Below are 15,258 nucleotides of genomic sequence, written 5' to 3'. Positions count from 1 at the left end.
TCCTCCACCACGGTGGTAGACCGATAAAGACCTTATTGTTCTTTGATTAGGCAGACAGAATAAGGGAGAGGAAAAGAATGGGTTGGAGGGAGAGAAAAAAAAAAATCTTGGCTCAAACGAGGCCTCAGCCCTGCCAAAAAAAGAGATCCGCAAACAGCCCACCAGCTCATCTAGGACTATCAGAGGGTTGACTAAACTAAATCCTTACAATTAAAACGCTGAAAGAAAAACACTTAGGAGATATTCTGCTTCATGATGTCATTACGAGCAATAATAAATAAATACATAAATACAAATACATTTCCTTCATTGAAGAGGGTGTACTTGTAGGTATGTGTGTGTGTTCATGCGTGTCGAAAAGACACGTTTCCAGGACTGCCACCGGTGTGCGGAGAGAATTCTCCTTTATTCTTCACAGTCCCTAAACACCTCTAAGATCTGTTTTTACTGTGCTAATTGTCTCAAGTAAATTAGTTGTCAAGCTTGTCAGTCGATTAAATTTTCTTCCAAAAACTGAAGCCAAAACTATTCAATTGGCCTTAAGGTTAGGTACAGGTTTGATAGGATCAATAAGAGAAGGGACTGTTTAGCTAGTCCTTCCATCAAAGATAACATGGCCGCCCAGTTTATTCCACATTGAAAGTAATTCAATGATATCACCCTTGGAACATCCTGCTTTTCCCACATTTAGTCAAGCTGTTGACTACTCCACCACAGCAATGTCAAGCTGTTGACTACTCCACCACAGCAATGTCAAGCTGTTGACTATTCCACCAAAGCAATGTCAAGCTGTTGACTACTCCACCACAGCAATGTCAAGCTGTTGACTACTCCACCACAGCAATGTGAAGCTGTTGACAACTCCACCACAGCAATGTCAAGCTGTTGACTACTCCACCACAGCAATGTCAAGCTGTTGACTACTCCACCACAGCAATGTCAAGCTGTTGACTACTCCACAACAGCAATGTCAAGCTGTTGACTACTCCACTACATCAATGTCAAGCTGTTGACTACTCCACCACAGCAATGTCAAGCTGTTGGCTACTCCACCACATCAATGTCAAGCTGTTGACTACTCCACCACAGCAATGTCAAGCTGTTGGCTACTCCACCACAGCAATGTCAAGCTGTTGACTACTCCACCACAGCAATGTCAAGCTGTTGGCTACTCCACCACAGCAATGTCAAGCTGTTGACTACTCCACTACATCAATGTCAAGCTGTTGACTACTCCACCACAGCAATGTCAAGCTGTTGACTACTCCACTACATCAATGTCAAGCTGTTGACTACTCCACCACAGCAATGTCAAGCTGTTGACTACTCCACCACAGCAATGTCAAGCTGTTGACTACTCCACTACATCAATGTCAAGCTGTTGATCTCTCCACCACAGCAATGTCAAGCTGTTGGCTACTCCACCACAGCAATGTCAATCTGTTGACTACTCCACTACATCAATGCCAAGCTGTTGACTACTCCACCACAGCAATGTCAAGCTGTTGGCTACTCCACCACAGCAATGTCAAGCTGTTGACTACTCCACCACAGCAATGTCAAGCTGTTGACTTCTCCACTACATCAATGCCAAGCTGTTGACTACTCCACCACAGCAATGTCAAGCTGTTGGCTACTCCACCACAGCAATGTCAAGCTGTTGACTACTCCACCACAGCAATGTCAAGCTGTTGGCTACTCCACCACAGCAATGTCAAGCTGTTGACTACTCAAATAAAATAAAATAAAATGTATTTATAAAGCCCTTCTTACATCAGCTTATGCAAGTGCTGTACAGAAACCCAGACCCAAACCCCCAAACAGCAAGCAATGCAGGTGTAGAAGCACCACAGCAATGTCAAACTGTTGTCTACTCCACCACAGCAATGTCAAGCTGTCGACTACTCCACTACATCAATGTCAAGTCTTCATGAACGGAAAGTACAGGATCATATTTACAGAGCTTTGGCAGCTCCATGAGAAGCCTTGTGCATCCCAAATGGCAACCTATTCCCTACATAGTGCACTGCTCCTGACCAAGGCCCTTAGGGAATAGGGTGTCGTTTGGAATGCAGCTGCTCACTTCCTCTCCACATGTTTCTAATTTATTTGAGTCTTTCTGCTCACACAATGACAGCCAGAATTGATTCAAACAAACAGCTGTCCATGATAATTAGGACATAATCATAGCGTGGAGTTTTCATATCTCTGTCAGATGTTTATACAAATGGAATTTCTGCAAAGGTGTAAAAAGATAAATCAATCTAGTTTTCAATCTGCACAGAGGCTGAAAATAAGTGCACATTTCTTCCTATAACAGAGTGCTTTTTTTTTTAATGGTTGGTCATTCCTTTGTTGTGTTGAGAGAAAAGATTGACACGACAACAACAGTCGTGGTGTACGTATTGTTAAAGCTTTACTACTCTAAAGAACGTGCCAGAAATCCATAAAACAAACACAAGCTGGTGTAAGAGATATAAAGACCAAACAGAGTCCGCCAGATAAAACAGTGCCTTGAAAACTATGTGCATAGAGAGAGATAATTTTTTTTTTTTTTTTTAAACAGAGGAAAGAAGCCAAGTTCTACAACAAGCCAGCCCTATCCAAACTAAAGCCACTCTCTTGGTAGCAAACCAGACAATGTGCAGATGGACCTGGCTTCACGGTGGGGTGAGGGATTAGGAATCCCTTGTATTTTCATGCGGAGGGGAGGAGATACTGTAGAGTAGGATATACTATACATCACTTCATCCAGGGAGAAGATACAGCTCAATGAGTTACCTAGCTACCTTCTCCCTCCTATACACTTCTACATCCAAAATATCATAAATATAGAAGAGAGAGAGAGAGAGAGAGAGAGACAGAGAGAGAGAGAGAGAGAGACAGAGAGAGAGAGAGAGACAGAGAGAGGGGGAGACCATGTTGCATGATTAACATCGGTCTGCCTTCCAATCCCCTTATCCCTTTGAATGATAAACTGGCCTCACTTACGAGTGGATCAGAGCAGATTTGCTGTGATCATCCTGGATGCATCACCTAGACCTCGACAAATCTGTTTGAGGGAAATTGTGATTTTTCATCGCCTAGCTGTCTGTGAAAACAGATACAGTACCAGTCAAAAGTTTGGACACACCTACTCATTCAAGGGTTTCTCTTTATTTGTACAATTTTCGATATTGTATAATAATAGTGAAGACATCAAAACTATGAAATAACATATACGGAATCATGTAGTACCCACTCCAAAAGGCTTTCTGAGCCATCATCAACTCAGTGGGTTTTGTCAAACATGTCTCTGGACCTACTCACTGTCACAGTCATACTATGGACCTAGTTTTGTCCCATGGAATAAATGTTGTGGATCTTAATGTTTTTCCTCATAATCCTGGACTATCGGACCACCATTTTATTATGTTTGCAATTGCAACAAATAATCTGCTTAGACCCCAACCAAGGAGTATCAAAAGTCATGCTATAAATTCACAGACAACACAAAGATTCCTTGATGCCCTTCCAGACTCCCTCTGCCTACCCAAGGACGTCAGAGGACAAAAATCAGTTAACCACCTAACTGAGGAACTCAATTTAACCTTGCGCAACACCCTAGATGCAGTTGCACCCCTAAAAACTAAAAACATTTATCATAAGAAACTAGCTCCCTGGTATACAGAAAATACCCGAGCTCTGAAGCAAGCTTCCAGAAAATTGGAACGGAAATGGCGAATGTGTACCAAACTCACTAAAAGTCGCAGTAATAAAGCCTCTCTTGAAAAAGCCAAAACCTTGACCCAGAAAATATAAAAAACTATTGGCCTATATGAAATTTTACAGTCCTCTCAAAATTTTTAGAAAAGGCTATTGCGCAGCAACTCACTGCCTTCCTGAAGACAAATAATGTATACGAAATTTTTAGACCCAATCATAGCACTGAGACTGCACTTGTGAAGGTGGTAAATGACCTTTTAATGGCATCAGACCGAGCCTCTGCATCTGTCCTCGTGCTCCTAGACCTTAATGCTGCTTTTGATACCAAAAGGATTGGAAACCTAAATTGGTCTACACGGACAAGTTCTGGCCTGGTTTAGATCTTATTTGTCGGAAAGATATCAGTTTGTCTCTGTGAATGGCTTGTCCTCTGATAAATCAACTGTACATTTCGGTGTTCCTCAAAGGTTCCATTTTAAGGCCACTATTGTTTTCACTATATATTTTACCTCTTGGGGATGTCATTCGAAAACATAATGTTAACTTTCACTGCTATGCGGATGACACACAGCTGTACATTTCAATGAAACATGGTGAAGCCCCAAAATTGCCCTCGCTAGAAGCCTGTGTTTCAGACATAAGGAAGTGGATGGCTCCAAACGTTCTACTTTTAAACTCGGACAAAACAGAGATGCTTGTTCTAGGTCCCAAGAAACAAAGATATCTTCTGTTGAATCTGACAATTAATCTTAGTGGTTGTACAGTCGTCTCAAATAAAACTGTGAAGGACCTCGGCGTTACTCTGGACCCTGATCTCTCTTTTGACGCAACATTGCAAAAATCAGAAACTTTCCGTCCAAAAATGATGCAGAAAGATGTTTTTGCTTTTGTTACTTCTAGGTTAGACTACTGCAATGCTCTACTTTCCGGCTACCCGGCTAAAGCACGAAATAAACTTCAGTTAGTGCTAAATACGGCTGCTAGAATCCTGACTAGAACCAAAAAATGTGAACATATTATTCCAGTGCTAGCCTCCCTACACTGGTTTCCTGTCAAGACAAGGGCTGATTTCAATGTTTTACTGCTAACCTACAAAGCATTACAGGGGCTTGCTCCTACATATCTCTCTCTTTGGTCCTGCCGTACATACCTACACGTACGCTACGGTCACAAGACGCAGGCCTCCTAATTGTCCCTAGAATTTCTAAGCAAACAGCTGGAGGCAGGGCTTTCTCCTATAGAGCTCCATTTTTATGGAATGGTCTGCCTACCCATGTGAGAGACGCAAACTCGGTCTCAACCTTTAAGTCTTTACTGAAGACTCATCTTTTCAGTGGGTCATATGATTGAGTGTAGTCTGGCCCAGGAGTGTGAAGGTGAACGGAAAGGCTCTGGAGCAACGAACCGCCCTTGCTGTCTCTACCTGGCCGGTTCCCCTCTTTCCACTGGGATTCTCTGCCTCTAACCCTATTACAGGGGCTGAGTCACTGGCTTACTGGTGATCTTTCATGCCGTCCCTAGGAGGGGTGCGTCACTTGAGTGGGTTGAGTCACTGATGTAATCTTGCTGTCTGGGTTGGCGCCCCCCCCCCCCCCCCCCCCCCTTGGGTTGTGCCGTGGCGGAGATCTTTGCGGGCTATTGTCTCAGGATGGTAAGTTGGTGGTTGAAGATATCCCTCTAGTGGTGTGGGGGCTGTGCTTTGGCAAAGTGGGTGGGGTTATATCCTTCCTGTTTGGCCCTGTCCGGGAGTATCATCGGATGGGGCCACAGTGTCTCCTGACCCCTCCTGTCTCAGCCTCCAGTATTTATGCTGCAGTAGTTTATCTGTCGGGGGGCTAGGGTCAGTTTGTTATATCTGGAGTACTTCTCCTGTCTTATCCTGTGTCCTGTGTGAATTTAAGTATGCTCTCTCTAATTCTCTCTTTCTTTCTCTCTCTCAGAGGATCTGAGCCCTAGGACCATGATTCAGGACTACCTGGCATGATGACTCCTTGCTGTCCCCAGTCCACCTGGCCGTGCTGCTGCTCCAGTTTCAACTGCTCTGCCTGCGGATATGGAATCCTGACCTGCTACCTGTCCCAGACCTATTATTTTACCAAGCTGGTCATTTATGAACATTTGAACATCTTGGCCATGTTCTGTTATAATCTCCACCTGGCACAGCCAGAAGAGCACTGGCCACCCCTCATAGCCTGGTTCCCCTCTAGGTTTCTTCCTAGGTTTTGGCCTTTCTAGGGAGTTTCTCCTAGCCAACATGCTTCAACACCTGCATTGCTTGCTGTTTGGGGTTTTAAGCTGGGTTTCTGTACAGCACTTTGAGATATCAGCTGATGTACGAAGTGCTATATAAATACATTTGATTTGATGTGATTTGATTTAGTAAGCAAAAAAAGTGTTAAAAAAAATATAAATATACTGTATATTTGAGATTCTTCAAAGTAGCCAACCTGTGCCTTGATGACAGCTTTGCACATTCTTGGCATTCTCTCGACCAGCTTCATGAGGTAGTCACCTGGAATGCATTTCAGTTAACAGGTGTGCCTTGTTAAAAGTTAATTTGTGGAATTTCTTTACGTCTTAATGCGTTTGAGTCAATCAGTTGTGTTGTGACAAGGTAGGGGTGGTGTACAGAAGATAGCCCTATCTGGTAAAAGACCAAGTCTTCTACCAAATAGGAAGAACAGCTCAGATAAGCAAAGAGAAATGACAGTCCATCATTACTTTTAGGTCAGTTAATCCGGAAAATGTCAAGAACTTTGAACGTTTTTTCAAGTGCAGTCACAAAGAACAATAAAGCATAATAATGAAACTGGCTCTCAAGAGGACCGCCACAGGAAAGGATAAGTTCATTAGAGATAACTGCACCTCAGATTTCAGCCCAAATAAATGCTTCACTGAGTTCAAGTAACTTACACATCTCAACATCAACTGTTCAGAGGAGACGTGCATGAATCAGGCCTTCATGGTAAAATTGTTGCAAAGAAACCACTACTAAAGGACACCAATAAGAAGAAGAGACTTGCTTAGGCGATGAAACACGAGCAATGGACATTAGACTGGTGGAAATCTGTCTTTTGTGAGATGCAGAGTAGGGGAACGGATGATATCCGCATGTGTGGTCCCCACCATGAAGCATGGAGGAGGAAGTGTGAAGGTGTGGGGGTGCTTAGCTGGTGACACTGTCTGTGATTTACTTTGAATTCAAGGCACACTTAACCAGCATTTCAACCACAGCATTCTGCACGGATACGCCATCAATCTGGTTTGCGCTTAGTGGGAAAATCATTAGTTTTTTTAACAGGACAATGACCAAAACACACCAAAACACACCTCCAGACTGTGTAAGAGCTATTTGACCAAGAAGGAGAGTGATGGAGTGCCTCATCAAATGACCTGGCCTCCACAATCACCCAACCTCTGGAGTGCAAGGTCTCTAACATCCACCAGCTCTGTGATGTCATCATGGAGGAGTGGAAGAGGACTCCAGCTGCAACCTGTGAAGCTCTGGTGAACTCCATGCCCAAGAGGGTTAAGGCAGTGCTGGAAAATGATGGTGGCCAAACAAAATATTGACACTTTGGGCCCAATTTGGACATTTTCACTTAGGGGTGTACTCACTTTTGTTGCCAGCGGTTTGGATTTTAATGGCTGTGTGTTTGAGTTATTTTAAGGGGCAAATTTACACTGTTATACAAGCTGTACACTCACTCATATTTATATATGTATTTATATTTATATATGTATTTATATATATATATATATATATATATTTATATTTATATATGTATTTATATTTATATATGTATATATTTATATATGTATTTATATGTATATTTATATATGTATTTATATGTATATTTATATATGTATTTATATTTATATTTATATATGTATTTATATTTATATATATATATTTATATTTATATATGTATTTATATGTATATTTATATATGTATTTATATGTATATTTATATATGTATTTATATTTTTATATATATTTATATTTATATATGTATTTATATGTATATTTATATATGTATTTATATGTATATTTATATATGTATTTATATTTATATATATATTTATATTTATATATGTATTTATATATATATTTATATATGTATATATTTATATATGTATTTATATGTATATTTATATATGTATTTATATGTATATATATATTTATATTTATATATATGTATTTATATGTATATTTATATATGTATTTATATTTATATATGTATATATTTATATATGTATTTATATGTATATTTATATATGTATTTATATGTATATTTATATATATATATTTATATTTGTATATGTATTTATATTTATATATGTATTTATATTTATATTAATATATGTATTTATATTTATATATATTTCTATTTATATATGTATGTATATGTATATTTATATATGTATTTATATTTATATATGTATTTATATTTATATATATTTCTATTTATATATGTATTTATATTTATATATACACTGCTCAAAAAAATAAAGGGAACACTTAAACAACACAATGTAACTCCAAGTCAATCACACTTCTGTGAAATCAAACTGTCCACTTAGGAAGCAACACTGATTGACAATACATTTCACATGCTGTTGTGCAAATGGAAAAGACAACAGCAAGACACCCCCAATAAAGGAGTGGTTCTGCAGGTGGGGACCACAGACCACTTCTCAGCTCCTATGCTTCCTGGCTGATGTTTTGGTCACTTTTGAATGCTGGCGGTGCTTTCACTCTAGTGGTAGCATGAGACAGAGTCTACAACCCACACAACTGGCTCAAGTAGTGCAGCTCATCCAGGATGGCACATCAATGCGAGATGTGGCAAGAAGGTTTGCTGTGTCTGTCAGCGTAGTGTCCAGAGCATGGAGGCGCTACCAGGAGACAGGCCAGTATATCAGGAGACGTGGAGGAGGCCGTAGGAGGGCAACAACCCAGCAGCAGGACCGCTACCTCCGCCTTTGTGCAAGGAGGAGCACTGCCAGAGCCATGCAAAATGACCTCCAGCAGGCCACAAATGTGCATGTGTCTGCTCAAACGGTCAGAAACAGACTCCATGAGGTTGGTATGACGGCCCGACGTCCACAGGTGGGGGTTGTGCTTACAGCCCAACACCGTGCAGGACGTTTGGCATTTGCCAGAGAACACCAAGATTGGCAAATTCACCACTGGCGCCCTGTGCTCTTCACAGATGAAAGCAGGTTCACACTGAGCACATATGACAGACGTGACAGTCTGGAGACGCCGTGGAGAACGTTCTGCTGCCTGCAACATCCTCCAGCATGACCGGTTTGGCGGTGGGTCAGTCATGGTGTGGGGTGGCATTTCTTTGGGGGGCCGCACAGCCCTCCATGTGCTCGCCAGAGGTAGCCTGACTGCCATTAGGTACCGAGATGAGATCCTCAGACCCCTTGTGAGACCATATGCTGGTGTGGTTGGCCCTGGATTCCTCCTAATGCAAGACAATGCTAGACCTCATGTGGCTGGAGTGTGTCAGCAGTTCCTGCAAGAGGAAGGCATTGATGCTATGGACTGGCCCGCCCGTTCCCCAGACCTGAATCCAATTGAGCACATCTGGGACATCATGTCTCGCTCCATCCACCAAAGCCACGTTGCACCACAGACAGTCCAGGAGTTGGCGGATGCTTTAGTCCAGGTCTGGGAGGAGATCCCTCAGGAGACCATCCGCCACCTCATCAGGAGCATGCCCAGGCGTTGTAGGGTGGTCATACAGGCACGTGGAGGCCACACACACTACTGAGCCTCATTTTGACTTGTTTTAAGGATATTACATCAAAGTTTGATCAGCCTGTAGTGTGGTTTTCCACTTTAATTTTGAGTGTGACTCCAAATCCAGACCTACATGGGTTGATAAATTTGATTTAGAATGATAATTTTTGTGTGATTTTGTTGTCAGCACATTCAACTATGTAAAGAAAAAAGTATTTAATTCATTCAGATCTAGGGTATGTTATTTTAGAGTTCCCTTTATTTTTTTGAGCAGTGTATATGTATATATAGATAGATATTGATGTAAATATATATATATATATATATATATATATATATATAATGAGATATAGAGTAGATAGATATAAATAAATAAATATATATATATGTATTTAGATAGATAGATAGATAGATAGATAGATAGATAGATCGTTCTCCCACTTAAAAATATGAGAGAGAACACTGAACAAACTAACAAAATAACAAAACGAAATGTGAAGCTATACAAACAAGTGCTTACAGGCAACTACACATAGACAAGATCCCACAAACACCAAAGGAAAATGGCTACCTAAATATGATCCCCAATCAGAGACATCGATAAACAGCTGTCTCTGATTGAGAACCATATAAGGCCAACATAGAAATACAAAAACCGTTAGAAATACATACAATAACTCTAGACATACAAAAACCCTAGACAATACAAGAACTAGCGTACACACCCTGACCTAACCAAAATATAAAGAGATATCTAAGGTCAGGGCATGACAGGTGCGGACTCCCGGCTGCAAACCTGAACCTATAGGGGAGGGTCCGGGTGGGCATCTACCCTCGGTGGCGGCTCCGGTTCTTGACGCAGCCCCCCGTCTTTACGCTGATCCTTCTGCCTTTGTAGAACCGGACCGTGGATCATCGCCGGAGGCTCTAGACTGCGGATCATCGCCGGAGGCCCCGGACCATCGCTGGAGACCCCAGAATGGGGACCGTCGTCGGAAGCTATGGACTTAGAACGGTTGCCGGAAGCTCTGGAATGTGGAGGCGGACTGGAGGCTTGGTGCGTGGGACCGGTACAGGTGGCACCGGGCTGAAGACACGCACCTCAGTGCGAGGAGCAGGCACAGGACATACTGGACTCTGGAGGCGCACTGGAGGCCTGGTGCGTGGGACCGGTACAGGTGGCACTGGGCTGAAGACACGCACCTCAGGGCGAGTGCGAGGAGCAGGCACAGGACGTACTGAACTCTGGAGGCGCACTGGAGGCCTGGTGTGTGGGACCGGTACAGGTGGCACCGGGCTGAAGATACGCACCTCAGGGCGAGTGCGGGGAGAAGGCACAGGACTTACTGGACTCTGGAAGCGCACTGGAGATCTAGAGCGTAGAGCTGGCACAATGTGTCCTGGCTGGATGCTCACTTGAGCCCGGCAAGTGCAGGGCGCTAGCACAGGACGCACTGGGCTGTGCAGACGCACCGGAGACACAGTACACAGAGCCGGCGCAGGATATCCTGGTCCAAGGTGGTGTACTGGAGACCAGGAGCGCTGAGCCGGCACCATCTGTCCTGGCTGGATGCCCATTTTAGCCCGGCAAATGCGAGGAGCTGGAATAGAGCGCACCGGGCTATGTATGCGAACTGAAGACACCGTGCGCATCACTGCGTAACACGGTGTCTGACCAGTCACATGCTCCCCACGGTAAGCACGAGGAGTTGGCTCAGGTCTCCAACCTGACTCAGCCAATCTCCCCGTGTGTTAGGCGGCCGCCTCTCGTGCTTGTCTCGTTGGTACAGCTCTTCGTAATATCGCCATTCCGCTTTCGCTGCCTCTATCTCCTCCTTAGTCCTGCTCCATCCAGAATCAGAAGCTGCTTGGTCCTTTGTTGGTGGGATCTTCTGTCACGTTCGTTAGGATCGGACCAAGGCGCAGCGTGGTATGTGTACATTCTTATTTATTTAAAGAATGAACACTGAACAAATTAATAAAATATCAAAACAAAATGTGAAGCTATACAAATGAGTGCTGACAGGCAACTACATATAGACAAGATCCCACAAACACCAAAGGGAAATGGCTACCTAAATATGATCCCCAATCAGAGACAACGATAAACAGCTGCCTCTGATTGAGAACCATATCAGGCCAACATAGAAATACAAAAACCCCTAACCTACAACAACCCTAGACGTTCAAAAACCCTAGACAATAAAAAAAAAACTAGCGTACCCACCCTAGTCACACCCTGACCTAACCAAAATATAAAGAAAACAGAGATATCTAAGGTCTTATTAATAACGTATTATGTGACTTGTGAAGCACATTTTTTTTACTCCTGAATGTATTTAGGCTTGCCATAACTAAGGGGTTGAATACTTATTGAATCAAGACATTTTAAGCTTTTCATTTTTAATTAATTTGTAACCATTTTTCTAAAAGAATAATTCCACTTTTGACATTAATTGGTATTGTGTGTAGGCCAGTGACATAAAATCGAAATCGAATCAATTTTAATTTCAGGCTGTAACTCCATAAAATGTGGGAAAAGGCAAAGGGTATGAATACTTTCAGACAGGACTAATATATATATATATATATATATATATATATATATATATATATATATATATATATATATATGGAGTGGAGCTATGTCTTGATCTAGTTAAACAGGAAGTAGAATCTGAAACATGGCAAATCAAATCAGGACACCAACAACAATCTGTCCACATTGCAGATCATAATGCAAGCCGGCTCAGTTTGTAAAACATGTATATTTTGCACTCTGAAACCCTGCAATGTACAGGTGAGATGAAACCTGTCTAAACCGTTGTCCTTGTTAAATATTGTGCAATGCATCACTTGATGTGACGCACATGAATATCAATTGTTCTTGCCGGGACTGTAATTACTTCATCGTTAGCCTTCTGGCCACGACAACTATGTAATGGAGGAGGGTCAGTGAACCAGTCAAGAGATGAGACTTGGGTAATTAGCTCGCCAAGCTGAAGGCAAGACTTTAGTTCAAAGGGTTAACACAGTACTGTGATGGGTCTTGCATGAGGACTGGGTGCAACGCTGTCGGTCACATAGTGACAAGCTCAAGGCTTTACATACAGAACAGAATTCAGTCAACTGAACTCCAAGGCCTGGGTTAAGTGTTGCAATATACAATATATGAGAAAAATAGATTTATTGTAAGAAAACGAAAGTGAAAAATAGATGAAAGGTAACAGAAGACATGAAGGTCATGTGTTGCAGTATAATTCCATTTGCTGTTATGTGGTCTGGCTGCCCGTAAGAGCGAAAAAGGGTGCTGTGTCTTTTGTTGCCGTAGGAACAAGTCAGGTAGAGCTGTGCCATCAAACATAAAGAAACTGAGAGAATTTGAAAAGAAACGTTGTTTCTACATCGCTGAGTCTTACAGAAAAACTTTAAATTATAAACCATAACATCAAGCAATCCAAACACAGAACACATTTCTTCAATTTCAAGAACTGAATTGGATGCATTCTGCACCTTCAGGGCTTTGACGTGGTACAAAGCAACCCGTGAAGCAAACAACATTCTAGTGAAGAAGAGTGTCCTTTCATGACAATTAAAGAATTACCCCATGCATGCAAGACAAGACGTATCTAACACCTTTACAAACAACTCACAAAGTGACATCAGCTAAACAAAAGGAAGGCATTTTGCTTGAAGCTACTTGTATTTAATTGACCTGACTAATGACTAGATAATCAAAATAACAACTCTGCCCTGACAATTAACCCGTTTGTTTAATGCGTCGTTAGAATTTTCATCAGCTGTCTTGTTCTCAGTTTCAAAGTCAAACTGACAGGTAAGGTTCATAGACACAGAACATGGCATGGAACTACAACATCTACACACGAAAATGGTTCCAAGTCCGGAGTTGTTTGCCTTTTTTTTTGCGTGAAAATCAATCAATCAATCAAACGGCTGAGATAATGCATTGTGGGGAAATGTGTTAAGAAAAACGACATGCGGTAGGGTTAGACTTACGTTTGCAGACGTTATCTTGCTGAGAAGACAACCCTCCTGTAATAACACATGGTGGGGAGAAGAAGAAGAAAAATGTGTTATTGTATACTGTCCATGATTGCACTGCATTCAACCACAGTATTGATTTGATCTGTAATTAAAGAGTCAAGCCTTAAAGATGGTTCATATGGAATGTCATCTTCAGGGACACAATTGATGCGAAATATTATTTTGCCTGGTTGCTGTGATGTTAAACGCTTCGATAAATGTTTATGATGTAAGCAGGTCAAAGTTCATCCATACGCTCAAAGATGGCTTTCTGTTTCAGATAGAACGGAGACTTCAGATCTGTATTGATTTCTCAGGGAGAGAGCGAATGCTGCTGTAAGTCGTTGTTTGTTGTTACTATACTGCTCAGTTAGAAAATACACCCTCGTAAGAAAACGTAACGTATGTTCAATGCAGAACCTGACATCACACGACAAGACCGTTATAACTGACACTGATAAAGATGTGTCGGCATGTCAGCGGTGAAAGAACACCGAATATCAAACGAAGCATCAAAAATGAACAATAAACAGTGTCAAGCTTCTAAATTGGGAACAAAGAGGCCCACAAGACTGCAGGATATAGTCTCTTGTCCCAGGGGACCAGATAATAGCTTAGAGAGAGAGAGAGAGAGAGAGAGAGAGAGAGAGATAACAGTATTTAATTTTTTTTATCACCAATGTTGTTTTCTTTGTGCTGTGTATAATAATGTGACCACGTGACTGAGGAAGATCTGTGGGTGAAGGGAAACATTGATGATGTCGACAAGCTGAGAGGGTTACTGACTGAGGAAGATCTGAGACTGAAGGGAAACATTGATGATGTCGACAAGCTGAGAGGGTTACTGACTGAGGAAGATCTGAGGGTGAAGGGAAACATTGATGATGTCGACGAGCTGAGAGGGTTACTGACTGAGGTCTGAGGTTGAATGGGAAACAGTGATGATGTCGACAAGCTGAGAAGGGTTACTGACTGAGGTCAGAGGTTGAATGGGAAACATTGAAAGAGAAAGACAAGCTGAGACGGTTACTGACTGAGGTGAAATGATGAACAAAAAGTACATTATCAACACATCAAGAAATCCCCCCCACTAATGTGAAATGATGAACGGGAACTATGAAGTGAGTATATTCATACAGAAAGTACAATAATGTGTCAACAAATCAAGAGATCACACTTTGTTCACTGAAGGACAGTGGAGCTGTGAGTGTGTACAGTCTGTGTTTGATACGTGTTGTGAATGTGATACAACAGTAACAGAACCTAGTGCACGCTACAGTACAAACACAATATCCCTGACATAGAAGCATGTGTCTTGTTAGGTCACAAATAAGTGGCGCAATGTAGCAACGAGCTAAGAAGCAAGCACTGTCTATTACAGTTTAGATGATACTGGTGAAAACTTCATGCCAACCTATGCATTTCCTATAGCCTATGCAAAAAAAATAAAGAATTTGCAGGAGAACGATGAGAATGCTTGGGTCAAGTTCAACTGTGTTATTGTCTCACAGCAGTGAAAAATAGAGCAACCTGTTAACATTCATAAATGCGACTGAGCCTGTGGTCTGGCTAGCCAGAGGACCATATGTGTGTGCAGCCCAGTAATGGAAAATGTCAATAAGCCGTCGGAAGACTGCCAGCATCCCAAACGACACCCTATTCCCTAAATATATTGCACTACATTGTACCAGGACCCATAAGGCAGTGTGCACTATATAAGGAATAGGGGACCATTTGCGACTCAGTCACACTTT

General features: G+C 41.9%; 1 protein-coding gene across 1 annotated transcript in view; it reads right to left on the bottom strand.

Moving 5' to 3' along the window:
- Positions 1–15,258, bottom strand: part of LOC110489225 (protocadherin-11 X-linked) — a 305,718-nt gene that overhangs the window by 99,977 nt on the left and 190,483 nt on the right. Inside the window, exon 5 of the mRNA XM_090198896.1 lies at positions 13,478–13,513. Within this exon, the coding sequence (XP_090055022.1) occupies positions 13,478–13,513 (36 nt within the window). The remainder of the gene's footprint in view (positions 1–13,477; positions 13,514–15,258) is intronic.

The sequence above is a fragment of the Oncorhynchus mykiss genome, chromosome 14 (genome assembly GCF_057628025.1).
Source record: "Oncorhynchus mykiss isolate SJ-2025 chromosome 14, ASM5762802v1, whole genome shotgun sequence".
Classification (NCBI taxonomy): domain Eukaryota; kingdom Metazoa; phylum Chordata; class Actinopteri; order Salmoniformes; family Salmonidae; genus Oncorhynchus; species Oncorhynchus mykiss.
Note: the sequence above shows the minus strand (reverse complement) of the source record. Positions and strands in the feature narration are given on the sequence as shown.